The 12364-nt window shown below is 37.2% G+C and overlaps 3 protein-coding genes and 1 long non-coding RNA gene across 6 annotated transcripts in view; 3 read left to right on the plus strand and 1 right to left on the minus strand.

The window, feature by feature from the left end:
• The window catches only part of LOC102623171 (uncharacterized), a 50983-nt gene that overhangs the window by 34572 nt on the left and 4047 nt on the right, over positions 1-12364 (plus strand). The window lies entirely within an intron of this gene.
• LOC127901305 (cytochrome P450 83B1-like) overlaps positions 1-12364 on the plus strand; it is a 41392-nt gene that overhangs the window by 1092 nt on the left and 27936 nt on the right. Inside the window, exons 2-3 of one of the 2 annotated variants that reach the window (XM_052438372.1) lie at positions 122-733; positions 1748-2021. In XM_052438372.1, coding sequence (XP_052294332.1) covers positions 122-733 — 612 coding nt within the window. In that variant the 3' untranslated portion in view covers positions 1748-2021. Of the gene's footprint in view, positions 1-121; positions 734-1747; positions 2022-12364 lie in introns of those variants that run through there. The other variant, XM_052438373.1, reaches the window with a different exon arrangement.
• Positions 2158-5893, plus strand: LOC127901306 (uncharacterized). 2 transcript variants are annotated; one of them, XM_052438380.1, is made up of 10 exons: positions 2158-2427; positions 2735-3497; positions 3588-3740; positions 3829-3933; positions 4017-4193; positions 4275-4445; positions 4531-4962; positions 5050-5145; positions 5245-5373; positions 5473-5893. In XM_052438380.1, exons 2-9 carry the CDS (start codon positions 3372-3374, stop codon positions 5263-5265), a joined length of 1281 nt encoding a protein of 426 aa, XP_052294340.1. In that variant the 5' UTR covers positions 2158-2427; positions 2735-3371; the 3' UTR covers positions 5266-5373; positions 5473-5893. The 2 variants fall into 2 exon arrangements, with proteins under 2 accessions (XP_052294340.1, XP_052294339.1); XM_052438379.1 differs by lacking the exon at positions 5473-5893 and having other exon boundaries at positions 5050-5373.
• LOC127901312 (uncharacterized) lies at positions 9926-12050 on the minus strand. Its single transcript, XR_008053467.1, has 3 exons — positions 11555-12050; positions 11208-11270; positions 9926-10222 (listed from the first exon to the last, which is right to left on the minus strand). It is a non-coding gene; the product is annotated as an uncharacterized LOC127901312 (long non-coding RNA).

A 12364-nucleotide genomic window follows, 5' to 3' on the forward strand; every position in this document is an offset into this window, starting at 1 on the left:
ATACCCAATTTTACAGTCTTGTAAAATGGTTTATAATGCTGTAAAGTGCCTTTGACCCACCTGGGCATGATTGATTTAATATAATTTTACTATGTATATATGTATGTTGTTTGTTTTGCAGAACATACTCACTGGTGGAACAGACACGAGTGCAGCAACTGTGGTTTGGGCCATGACTTACCTAATGAAGAATCCTAGAGCAATGAAAAAAGTTCAACTGGAAATCAGATCGTTGATTGGGTGCAACAAAGGCTTTGTAAATGAAGATGATGTTCAAGAACTGCATTATCTTAAAGCGGTACTGAAGGAGACAATGAGATTGCAACCCACAGTGCCATTACTACTCCCAAGAGAAACAATTCAAAAGTGCGTAATAGATGGGTATGAAATACCAGCTAAAACACTTGTCTTTGTAAATGCATGGGCGATAGGAAGAGACCCTGAAGCTTGGGAGAATCCGGAGGAATTTTATCCGGAGAGATTCGTTGATAGCTGTATTGACTTTAAAGGGCAACACTTTGAATTAATACCGTTTGGTGCTGGCAGAAGAATTTGTCCTGGGTTGAATATGGGAATCGCAACTGTGGATCTCGCACTTGCTAATCTTCTTTACAAATTTGATTGGGAAATGCCGCCTGGAATGAAGAGCCAAGACTTGGACTTTGATGTTCTGCCGGGAATTACTATGCATAAGAAGAATGCTCTCTCTCTTTTGGCTAAGTATCATGAGTAGGTAAATTAAGGCACCTCGGACAATAAGAGTTTGATCTATAAACCAAATATATGTTATAGAGATTGCATGTATGTCCTGAATTGTGCTTCTCATGTTTCCTTTCTTTCTTCTTATGTATAATGAATGTTGATGTCTAAGTGCCCATAGGCTGAGTGGTTTTTAATAATTAAATTTCTTTTAGTTCAAAATTTTGGGAGGTACGGACTAGAGAATAATGGTTACTCTGCTCACTCTCCTATACTAAAAAAAAAAGGTTGATATGAATGTGAATATTAATCTACTACCATTATCATTTCATCTCATATTTTTTCTCCTATAATTTTTTTTTAAATATATTTTTTTCTTTAAATTTAACTTCTATCACTTAACCTGCTATCTTTTTATATGATTGGATAGAGATTGAAATTTTTGCTGTTCCACCTCGATGTTAATGCTAATATTATCTTCACACCTTTACTGTGATTTTCTACTTCTACTATTAGATGCTGAAGGGTCTTTTCTTGGAGATTGCTTTACAAAAAAAATTCTGAAAGAAGATTTTGTCGATCGGATAGCAAGCTTATCCATATAGTTTAATGGATTATCTGCAAGAGATCTTTTTAGTGCGCGTACAGTTGTCCCTTCATGTTAGCATATTCATTCTGTCGTCAATGAACTTTTGCATTTAAATGGGATCAGTTCAAGTGATGAATGAATTTTACCTATTGCGTATCTTGGACTAAATTTAATTTCAAAAAATGAGCTTCCAGCTTATGACTTATACGTATCTTGCACTTTGGTTTTACGATCACCATTGGATGGAAGAGCGGCTTGAGTTTGTTAATTGCTTCAGTCCCAGGACTAGTGTTTGGAAACATAAAATTTATCAGTTCAGTAGCTATAAATTTGTTTCATGATTGTTATTGCACACTATTTCCTGTATCTTTGTCTTCATGCTCATACTGAATTAGTGGTGCATTTGTCATCTTTTGCCTTTCATTAAAATGTGCTTATTATTTTTTATTTCAATCGTAGGATGGGAAGATTGATACTGATTCCATCTACAATGGGTTTAAAGACAACTTGATGTTAATGTGGGACCGTTGCTTGTCATGCCAGCAACTGTTGACATAAACAACAGACTGCAAGCTTCACCTAGTCTCTGTTCATATTTGCATTTGTGTGCATCTTGTACTTGTTGCAGAAAGATGAATATGTAAGAATAAGATCGTGTTTGTATCCAATGGTCAAATGTTTTGGCAAAAAATGTCGTTGCTTGAGTTCCTCAATTCTCATTCGGAACTTCAAATTTTGTGCATTTCTTTAACTTTTTTTTTCCTGTGTATAAGTTTGGTAGTTTCCGTGTAAAGTGCTTTATATTTTCATGTGTGGAATAAATATCAATGGCCAAGAACAATAAGAGTTTGATTTTATTTGTAAGACATGTCTTTCAAAATTAAGCGGGAAATTTACAATAATAACCATTAAAATTTTAATTTTTTTCATCTTAACCCCCTAAAAATACTTCTATCAACATTAGCCATTAAACAACTTTTGAGACCAAAACACCCCTCCCTCATCTCTCCCCTAACACTTCCTTTCACTCATCTCTCACAAACCGATCCAACTCCCATCATCGGCGGCGACATCAATCCTCGTCGGCGGCGGCTCCATCTCTCACCGGCATCCGATCTACAACCTTCAACAAAACCTAGGTTAGTCATTTTTCTTATTTTTATTAATTTAAAATGAGATTTTAGAATAATAATAGTAATAGCTTGAGAATAATGGTGGTGGTGTTTGTGGTGGTTGATGGTGTTTGGAAGTATTGTTTTTCGATTTTGTTGTGGCTTAATTTTGGAGATGGAGAGGGAGGTGGGTAGGGCGCGCGCGCGCGCCCATGCGCGCCCTACTGTCGCACCTGTCGCACCAAACTTTGGTCACTAAAAATTTATAGTGTTTTTTTTTAACGAGTATTTTTTTTCCTGTAAACGTAATGTAATAATTTTATAAATATTACAGATACATGGCGAAATCAGAATCACTGGATATTGATGTAGGCAAGATTTATTTTAGTTATGCCGATCACTTTCCTGGTCGAATTTTGAGCATGTGTAAGTTATCTTCGGTCATAAAAGCCATCAAGGAAAAATTAACAAAGCGGCAGTTGACTATGTTCAAAAAGGATATATTTGGGCATTTCTTGGAGTGTCGAAGTTTTCCATTTAGTGGGGTAATTTTGCACAATCTTTTGCTAAGGCAAGTGGCCCATGAAGAAGATAGCCGTGAGGATCAGTTATGGTTTCAAATTAGTGAGCATTTGATTCGTTTGTCAATTGTCGAATGGTGCTTGGTTACTGGACTTTCATTTGGTGTTGATACCAATCAAAAAAATGATGAAATGGAGCAGAGGCTACGGAATGCGTATTTTGGTGGTGTTCATCGTAAGATTAATGTGAAGGAATTCGATGCAATATTTAAGGAGTTGAAATTCGAGGAAATGGATGATATGGACGCATTAAAGATTGCGCTGTTTTATTTTGCGGACCGAGTACTAAATGCAAGAAAAAATCACTATTAAATCAATTTCGATTGGCTTGACCAAGTTGATGATATACAGTACTTCCGAAAGCGTCCATGTGGTCTGTTGTCGTGGGAAATGATTTACGAGAGTCTTGACAATGCACTGTTCGAGAAAGACGAGAAATTTAAGAAGACTCGGTTGAAAAATCCAGATCATAACATTGAAAAATACAATCTTTATGGCTTTACGTCTGGGGTTCAGGTGCGTTTTTGTTTTTGTTTATTAATAAGTTTTATAGTATTAAATATTTGATATGTTGTTTTATTTGATTTTTCAATTTGGTTGTTGTAGGCTTGGATTTACGAAGCAATCGGAGGGTTGCCATCAACATGGGTCGTCAAAACGAAGAATAAGATTCCCCGCATTTTGCAATGGAAGCCCATGGCGTCTTCGAGAATCAATTTTGCGGAGGTTTATTCGTTCTTCAACGACGAATCTCGTCTTGTAAGTAATATGTATTACTTATTTTTTTAACTTTATTAAATTTAAGTTATGTATACTTACTTAAAATTTTCAATTTAATTTATTGCAGGGGGACGTTTTACAAACTCTTAAGCCAAATTCAAAGGAGAGTAGCAGAAATTATTGGGTCTCTATGAAGGATTACTTGCCAAGCATTCCAGGCTGGGTTCTTAAGGTTGGTATACTCTAAGTACTCAAAATTTTTTAATCAAAATTTTTGACTTTTCATTTAATAATTTTAAATGATACTTTATACAGCACCAACTCTCAATCAATGCGATGCCGTCGGTTACAAGGCAATCAGACGAGCATGACGATCATGACGACATACCAAACCCAATACCAGAGCAGCGTCATGACACTTATGAGGATGAGGTGGCTGTTGATGACCACCAGCAACAAATAGACAACTCTGATGACGCACGGGATTCTGAGGTTATAAATAATATACGATATTTTTTCTTTATAATTTTTTTTTTGTTATTCTAAAGTTTTCTGTTTTTTCTTTTGTAATAGTCGAGGACAAAGCAGTTTAATGATTACATACGACGACGGCTGGATAAGATTGATCGTAATGTGTACGAAATAAAGTCAGAATTAAAAGATTTTAAAGAAACTATAGTTGGCTTCATCGACACATTTGCTAAACGTCCAAATAAGGATTCTCCCACTGCACGCTCGTATGCGGTGAGCAAATTTTTATTTAATAATTATGTTCGTTTAACTTTTAATTTGATAGTTATTTAATATGTTCTTCTCGGCGAATGGGCAGGCCCCGGATGACTATGGAGTGTATACTAACGTGGGCAATGAAAATTTGTCTACGCCCACGTCATTGTATAGTTTCTACGGGGATGTTAGTGGGGAGAGCGTGCAAGTGTTCTCTGAGGTGCCTCCCGGTATTAGTAAGTTCGGCCGCGCGTACATACCGTCGTATGTTTATAACAGTCCTTACATGATTCATCCAATCAGGCGAAGACAGAACGTCCGGCCTTTGCCTCGACCCCAAATCTTGGAGCATGCGATTGACATGAGTACGACTGTGGATATAAATCCACTGAGAGGATTGGAGGACTCTAGTATGTTTGCTGAGTTTGATCGATGGTTCACTGGTGATAGCAGAGTCCGCCGGAGAGTCCAGCACCCGCGGTCATTCTTTCAAATAATCTTGGGGACAGCTTCGATGGGATGGCTAGGCGATGAGGTATTTATATTTTCGTCGTGATGTATACTGTTGTGGATTTGTGTATAAATTTTTTTTTTAAATCGTAATATTTATGTTTCTCTACAGCGTATTCACGAGTATCTCCGCTTGATTAGCGAGAAACAACGGCAGTATCCAAATGCCTTACTCCAACGTGTCACACATACTGACACATTTTTTTGGGTAATGTGCCGACAGAACTTATAAATACTATTTAATTTTTTTTAATTATTGCCTTTAAGTTTTGTTAATTTATGCATTTCTTGGTTATCTATGTACTAGGTGTTCTTGAATCAGTTATGAAACAACGGGGATTGTGCGGTCGATTCATTAGTATTCGACGACCGCGTGAATAGTTATCTTTGTGGGCGACAGCACACAATGTCCAAATCAATAACGGATATCGATATGGTATGTATTTTATTGCATTTTATATATAAGTTGTCGATTTTTCTTAGTTGTTTTTCAATTTCATAGATAACGAACATGTTTTTGAATTTTTATATACAGTTACTCATCCCTGTTAACTTGGACGGCGAGCATTGGGTACTGGCACGAGTAGACTTTCGAAAAAATAAAGTCTGGATTTATGACTCATTAATCACATGCCGCGACGACAAAAGATACAGGTTGAAATTCAAGCCACTTGAAGTTATCTTCCCTCGATAGTTGGAATATGTTGGGTTCTACAACATCCGGCCTGAGTTGCGGAGTGCCGACCCCTGGAAAGTTATCGCAGTTAGGAGCGCGCCACAACAGGAGCCCGGAACTGGCGATTGCGGTGTTTTTGTATTGATGGTTATGATGTATTTAATGTTCGGGCTTGGATTGGAGTTTAACGTTAGTCATGTCAAGTACTTTAGAAAGAAGATTGCGGTTGACATATTTAATGACGATATTGTATTGTAAACCGTTGTAGTAATTTGAATGTTTAAACTTGAATTTTTTTTTAATTTGCGCACCTAAGTTTATATAATTTTAATGCTCACATTTTAATATTTAAAATAAAATAAAGTTTTATGACATATAAGTGTACAATACACAAAACACAATAACAACTAACTTCGAGTCGACGCAATGGGATTCTTACATCGCTTACGATTATGGCCCAGTTCATGACACCGCCTGCATCTTACAGTCCGCCTGTTAACGTCCTCGCCAGCCGAGGGTATTCTGAGCTCTTTACGACGGCCAGGTGGTGGTGCCTCAACTGGTGGGTATACTTGCATCTCCACCATTTCAACTGGAATTTCCCAATCAGCCACATCACCAACTGGCTCTACTGGTTGTGCATAAGCCATCACCAACGATTCTGTAGTGTAAAAGTCCGAGCATAGGTTAATAAAATCCACCCGGTGTGTTAGACACGCCGCAATTGCATGAGCACATACAAGCTGATCAAGCTGAAACACTCTGCATGTGCAAGTTCTCTTTTGCAAGTCAACCAAACCTTCCTTAAGCCCACCGCCTACCACTTGAAATCGATGCGGAGACACCGGCCGAACTATCATTCTTTCAGCTATAGTTCTCCTCTCAGTGACTATTTCATCCGCCCATGTTGTTAGCCGAGTAGTCATTGATTCAGCCACAATTTTTCTATCATAAAACCATTGCTGCATTGTTTTTCTAAAGTGATCAACAAGATGAGTAACAGGAAATTTTTGAGGTTCCCGCATGAAAGAATTAACACTCTCCGTGATGTTGGTGGTAAGTATGCTGTACCTCCTACCTTCAAACTGAGACCTTGCCCAATTACACGTACCGACATTATTTTCTAGGTAATCAGCCGCACCCGAGTGGATCATCCACAACCTTTCAAGTTGTCTCTTAAATTCCTCGTGGCCATATGCTTTTGCTGCATTAATAAAGGCAGGCTCAAATTGATCCCAAAGAGCTTTGGACATTTTAAACTGAGACTTAATGTTACCTTTGACGTGGTAAAAACAAACGCCATGACTTGCATTGTGAAATACTTTAAGAACGGCTCTCCTTATGGCAGTGCATCGATCAGAGATAATTACCAACTCAGGTCTATCACCAATCACTCCGTGTAACTTCATCATAAACCATTCCCAAGCATTATTGTTTTCTGAATCCATGATCCCAATGGCTAACGGATACAATTGATTGTTACCATCAAGACATGTTGCCACGAACATGCTTCCACGATATAGTCCCTTCAGATAAGTACCATCTACAGCAATGACAGGCCGAATGTACTGCATAAAACTCTTGATGGAAGATCCGAGTGCTACAAAATAGTACAAGAAATTACCATCTCCTTCCTGCTCGAGGTGAGTGACTGTACCCTCATTAGCTGTAGTTAGTACGTGAGAGTATTTAGAGAGCAAGTTGTATGACTCTGCAGGGTTGCCTCGAACTATTTCAAGACCAACTTCTCTTGCCCGATATGCCTGCTGGTATGTTAACTGAACACCGTATTCCTGTTGCATATCTGCTCTTATGTCATTCGGAGTATAAATCCTCTTGTCTTGAATATATTTTTCTGCGATAATATAACCGACAACCCGACTCCTTATTTGATGACGTCCATCAACCAATACCTCATTATGACAAGTGTGTACATTGTCAATTCTCTTCACCACCCAAGGAACATTTTGCTCGTTCGAACATCTAGTTGCTCGAATACGCCATTTACATGATTCTGAACAATAGTGAGCCTCAAAACGTGTCGTAGTAGACCGTGCAATCTTGAAATCAAACTTATCTCTAAAGGCAACCTTGCGTAGTTATAATATAAACTCATTCTTCTCAGCAAATAGCTTACCCACACTAATATCATCTGAATCACAACTGCTAACAAAGCTTGGAGCAACTATGTTCGAAGGCAAAGTTGGAGCAAGACTTGTAAGGGGGTCAATTCGTCTTCTCGATCGAACCATAGAAGGACTAGGTCTATTGCCTCTGTTATTCGCAGGAGTATTGTCTTCACACTCATCGTCGTGCTGAAACGACGGAACATTCGAAGGACCGGCTCCTCCATCATCACCATCATTATTGAAATGAGTGCCCCTCGTATTATTAGAAGGTTTTGCACAAACATTATCCCCCTCTGTCTCATGATGAAAATCATCATTGTCCCGAAAATCATTGTTGTGATACGGAGAATACCGTTGCTCCAACGACGTCGTTATTGGAAATATCGTTGCTCCAACATCCTCTAACGTAACACCGTTATCATCAATGTTGTCATAATTGTCATGGATTGGAGAGTAATATTGCTGCAGCGATATTGTCCTTGGCAACACCTCTTCATCATTATCGGGGCCAGACATATTTGCTCTAAACGAAGTTTCTGTATCGACATGTGGCTCAATACCTTCGCTCGGAACTCGAGGTGATGTGGTCACGAATATAGGAATGCATCCAAAATTGGCTACGTCGGATGCCATATGCAACACAACCCTCACCATTTCATCATCAAATATATCCATGGGCAGTGCACATATACGATATAATGTGTTACTAGACCTCAAAGTTGTCTTCATTGTAATACTATATTCATTAGGGTTTATTTGTAACACCTCGTATACTCTTGCCAATAACTGATCAAACAGACAATTTTTCCCAACCAAAAAAGCTCGATTTTTACCATTCACATACTCCATACGGCCATCCTCTAATGTCTCCCACCAACCATCGTAACACAATTCAAGTACAACTGAATCCATTAAGCCTGAAATTATCAAAAAAAAATTAATTGGATCCGGATCAAATTAATACAGTTTTAATGAATCTCTAAGAGTTGGTGCGACAGGCTGCCTGTCGCCCGAAGCTTGGTGCGACAGGCAGCCTGTCGCCAGATTCACCCACGACTCAGTTAAGCGAGTTCAGAAAATAACTCATACCACTAAGTGATGCCGATTAGTGTTGGATTCGGATAGATTATGATCGAATTTCACCTTTACTGTTGTCTTTTGCCGTCGACGTTGGTTGATGATTAAGCTGCGTTTGGTTTAACGATATGGGAGAAAGATTGTTGCTTTTGGTCTGTAAAGAAGGGTAATTTAGGGAGAAAGGCTTGTGTTTGACTAATGTTGATAGAAAAAAGTTGAGAGGATTAGTTGTGAAAATAACAAAATATTTATGACTATTTTCGTAAATTTCCCAATTAAGCTAGTGACACACTTGGATCACTTGGGATCCACTTGCAAATGTATTTTGAAGAAAAGTTTTCTCCCCGCCTTTTATGTAATCACACCCACCGGTAATATGGTAATTTATTGAAAGGTCCTTGATGTCCGGTTAAAATTATAATTAAATTAATAAACTTATCTTTTTAAATAAATGAACTCATCTTTTTGAATATGTTCATCATTTTGTACGTATATTAGTGTTTTTTTTAATTCCTTTTATTTCTAAACTATTGGTTAGAAGCAAATATTTCACTGTAAAGTGGGATCTCCTGGCGGCCAAAGGAGATGCCTTTCCCAAAGCAAGAAAAGAAAACACAAAATGTCCACTTCAAAAACTTGTGCAAGAAGGAGATGTGATTACGCTGTCTTTCTGTTTCTTGGTGCGTGTATAGATATATAAATACATAAGTCTGAAGATCAGCTCAGCCAACAGCCCACTAGGATGCAATTTTAAAATTTTTGGTAAGTATTGTTCTTTATATCTTATGAATTTTTCCTTCAATTATTATATTTTCACTTCACTTTTGTTTTTGGGCACTCGTTATGTGGTTTTCTTTTGATGATTATGGTGGCTTCTTTTTAGCTCTCATTTTACTGTTTCCAATGGTTAGTTTAGCTACCGTCTACTGAGATAAAGTTATTTGCTTGAATAGAAAATGACCCGCCCCGAATCCCCTTGGGCAAGTCAATTTAATATCATCAAAACGAACTTGATAATAATCTAATCAGTAAGGATTCAGCCGAAAATTCAGCAGGGTCTCCTTTATAAATATAGTACTCCCAATATGCAAATATGAATATAACACTCACCAAAATAATTCAATATACAACCAACTCCAATGATCAACATCTCAACCAAAATTTTGAGTTTTACTCAAGATATCTCTAGAGTCTCCAAAGATAATATTATAACTAATATTGATATACCTCAATTTATTCTTAATTCCAAAAGAATAATATAACAAAATTATACAATCTAAAAAGAACAAGATAACTATGATATCCTAACAAAAAAAATCATTTATATCTTCTAACACCATCACGTGGCCAAGATTCAAAATATATTTACAGTCGCTAGGTTGGTTTGGTGTACCTACAATCTCCTGGTGGGAGGAGGGAATAGAATAAAGCGGGATGAGTATAAAACTCAGTGAGATCAATGAATGGATAGTAGTTTTCGAAAAATTAATTCTTACTTTAAAAGAAATAATTATATCATTTCCAAACATGATTTCATCAAACCATATGTGATAAACCAATAATAAATCATTTAACATTTAAATCAGATTACTAATCATGAAAATTATATATAATATCATACCTAATAACTATGGAAATCATATCACAATATCATATAAAATACACAAATCTGAAAATCATCACCAAACAAGTACCCAAGGGAAAAATCTCATCGTATCCGGACCTCAACGGACAGGCAATGACGTACTATCTAGGTACTACCATACCCCAAAGCTACATGGATAGACAGGGAAATATCATCTTATATCTCATCATATCTCATTATATATGTGCATGCATAATCTAGTCCCCAAAGGACAAAATCGCCCAAGCACACGGCCCAAAGCTTCTGTGTGTACTCAGACGAGTTCCAAAGGCATATATCTCATCTGTATCATCTGTATCTCATATTTGTATCTCTATAACCATCAAACCGCATGCATATGCCCCCAAAAGGTAAAAGCGTCAAAACACACGGTCCAAAACATCTATGTGTGTTTAAATGGGCCCCAAATGCCTCTCATCTAATCTGTATCGTTGTATCTGAAGGGAAGGATATTGTCCAATGATTTTAAAAACAATCTCTATACTCATATTCATATACATTCTAATCATACATTTCTTTTCTTTATCACATCTAAATCTATTTTTCTCATCTTTAAACTATTATCATATTTTATTCAATGTTGATACAAAAAACCATTAACCAAACATTTTAATATAATATCAATGCGCGTCTAAAATCTATTATGAGGAAATCATTAAATCAGAACATTTAAAATACTATTTCGAAAACATGATTTACTATCATAATTAATTATGAAAATAAGTTTTGTATATTTTACTCACAGCGACGGTGTTCACGTTCAGTTATCGTCCACGTCTGCGAATCGTTCTCGCTCACAGATCCTCCTAAATAAAAGAAACAACATAATTATTTTCTGTAAATCAAAATTAGGACTAAATTTATGCAATAAACTTGAAACGAACATCTATCCATAATTTACAACTCCTGTATCGATAGAATTATCGAAATACCCTCAAATCCGTAAATCATTAAAATACTCCAAAATCATAAATTATCGAATTATCCTCGGAATCGTAATTACACCCATCCTCAATTTCAGAAATTACTAAATTATCCACATGCTCACAAATTACAAAATTACCCTCAAAGTGTGAAATTACCGAAATACCTGTCGGTCAACGGTCACTGGAATTTAGTCAACACTGTCCCGGGAAGCTCAAGTCTGAAAGTTCCAATAACGCTGAGTCTAATAGTGCCGGCGGTGAGCTCCCACATGCGGCAACGACGCTGTGAATTTCTAACAATTGGCCGGCGGCGAAACAGTGACGCCCGGTGACTGTAGATGGTCAGGAATTGAAGAGGGAGTCGTGGGGAACAAAAGTGAGGTGGTAGCGTGGTCAAATTCCAATAGAATCAACGGCAATGGTATGGGTTTTGGCCGCGGTTTCTCAAGCTTGAAACGGCGACGATCCCATCGGTTTTCAGCGACAATGATGACTGGAGTATGATGGCCTATCTTCAAGCTTCAGATTGGTACCAAGCTTGACTGGTGGGGTGGCCGGAATCGCAAGATATGGCCGGGTCAATTTCGGGTCGAAACGGTCGGGTTTTTGGGTCTGGTTTGACAGCTTCTCTCTCACTCTCTCACTCTCTCACACGTGTGTCTCTGTTTCCCCTGTTTTCCAGCTTCCTCTTTCATTTATTTTAACTTTTTAACCGCCTCATTTTTTTATTTACCTTTTCACATATGTTACAGAATAACTTAATCTTTTGCTATTTTATTTCGTTCAGTTTATATACAGCTGATTTATTGTAACAAATGTTATCATAAATGATTCTCGAGTAATTTCATTTATTTACTTTTTCTTCTTTCACAGTTGGCCTGTACGGTATCATTTACTTTTATCTTTTTTCAAATTTCTTTTAATCTAGAGAATGTTTGTTTTAGTCCTGATCTTGGGTTACTGAAATGTTTCAT

This window comes from Citrus sinensis, chromosome 3 (genome assembly GCF_022201045.2).
Source record: "Citrus sinensis cultivar Valencia sweet orange chromosome 3, DVS_A1.0, whole genome shotgun sequence".
Classification (NCBI taxonomy): domain Eukaryota; kingdom Viridiplantae; phylum Streptophyta; class Magnoliopsida; order Sapindales; family Rutaceae; genus Citrus; species Citrus sinensis.

Coding starts and splice junctions, on each gene's coding strand:
- LOC127901306 (XM_052438379.1), top strand. CDS start 3,372: ATGATTTACGAGAGTCTTGACAATGCACTGTTCGAGAAAGACGAGAAA. Junction 3,741..3,828: donor TCAACGACGAATCTCGTCTT/GTAAGTAATATG, acceptor AATTTATTGCAG/GGGGACGTTTTACAAACTCT. Junction 4,963..5,049: donor TGGGATGGCTAGGCGATGAG/GTATTTATATTT, acceptor GTTTCTCTACAG/CGTATTCACGAGTATCTCCG.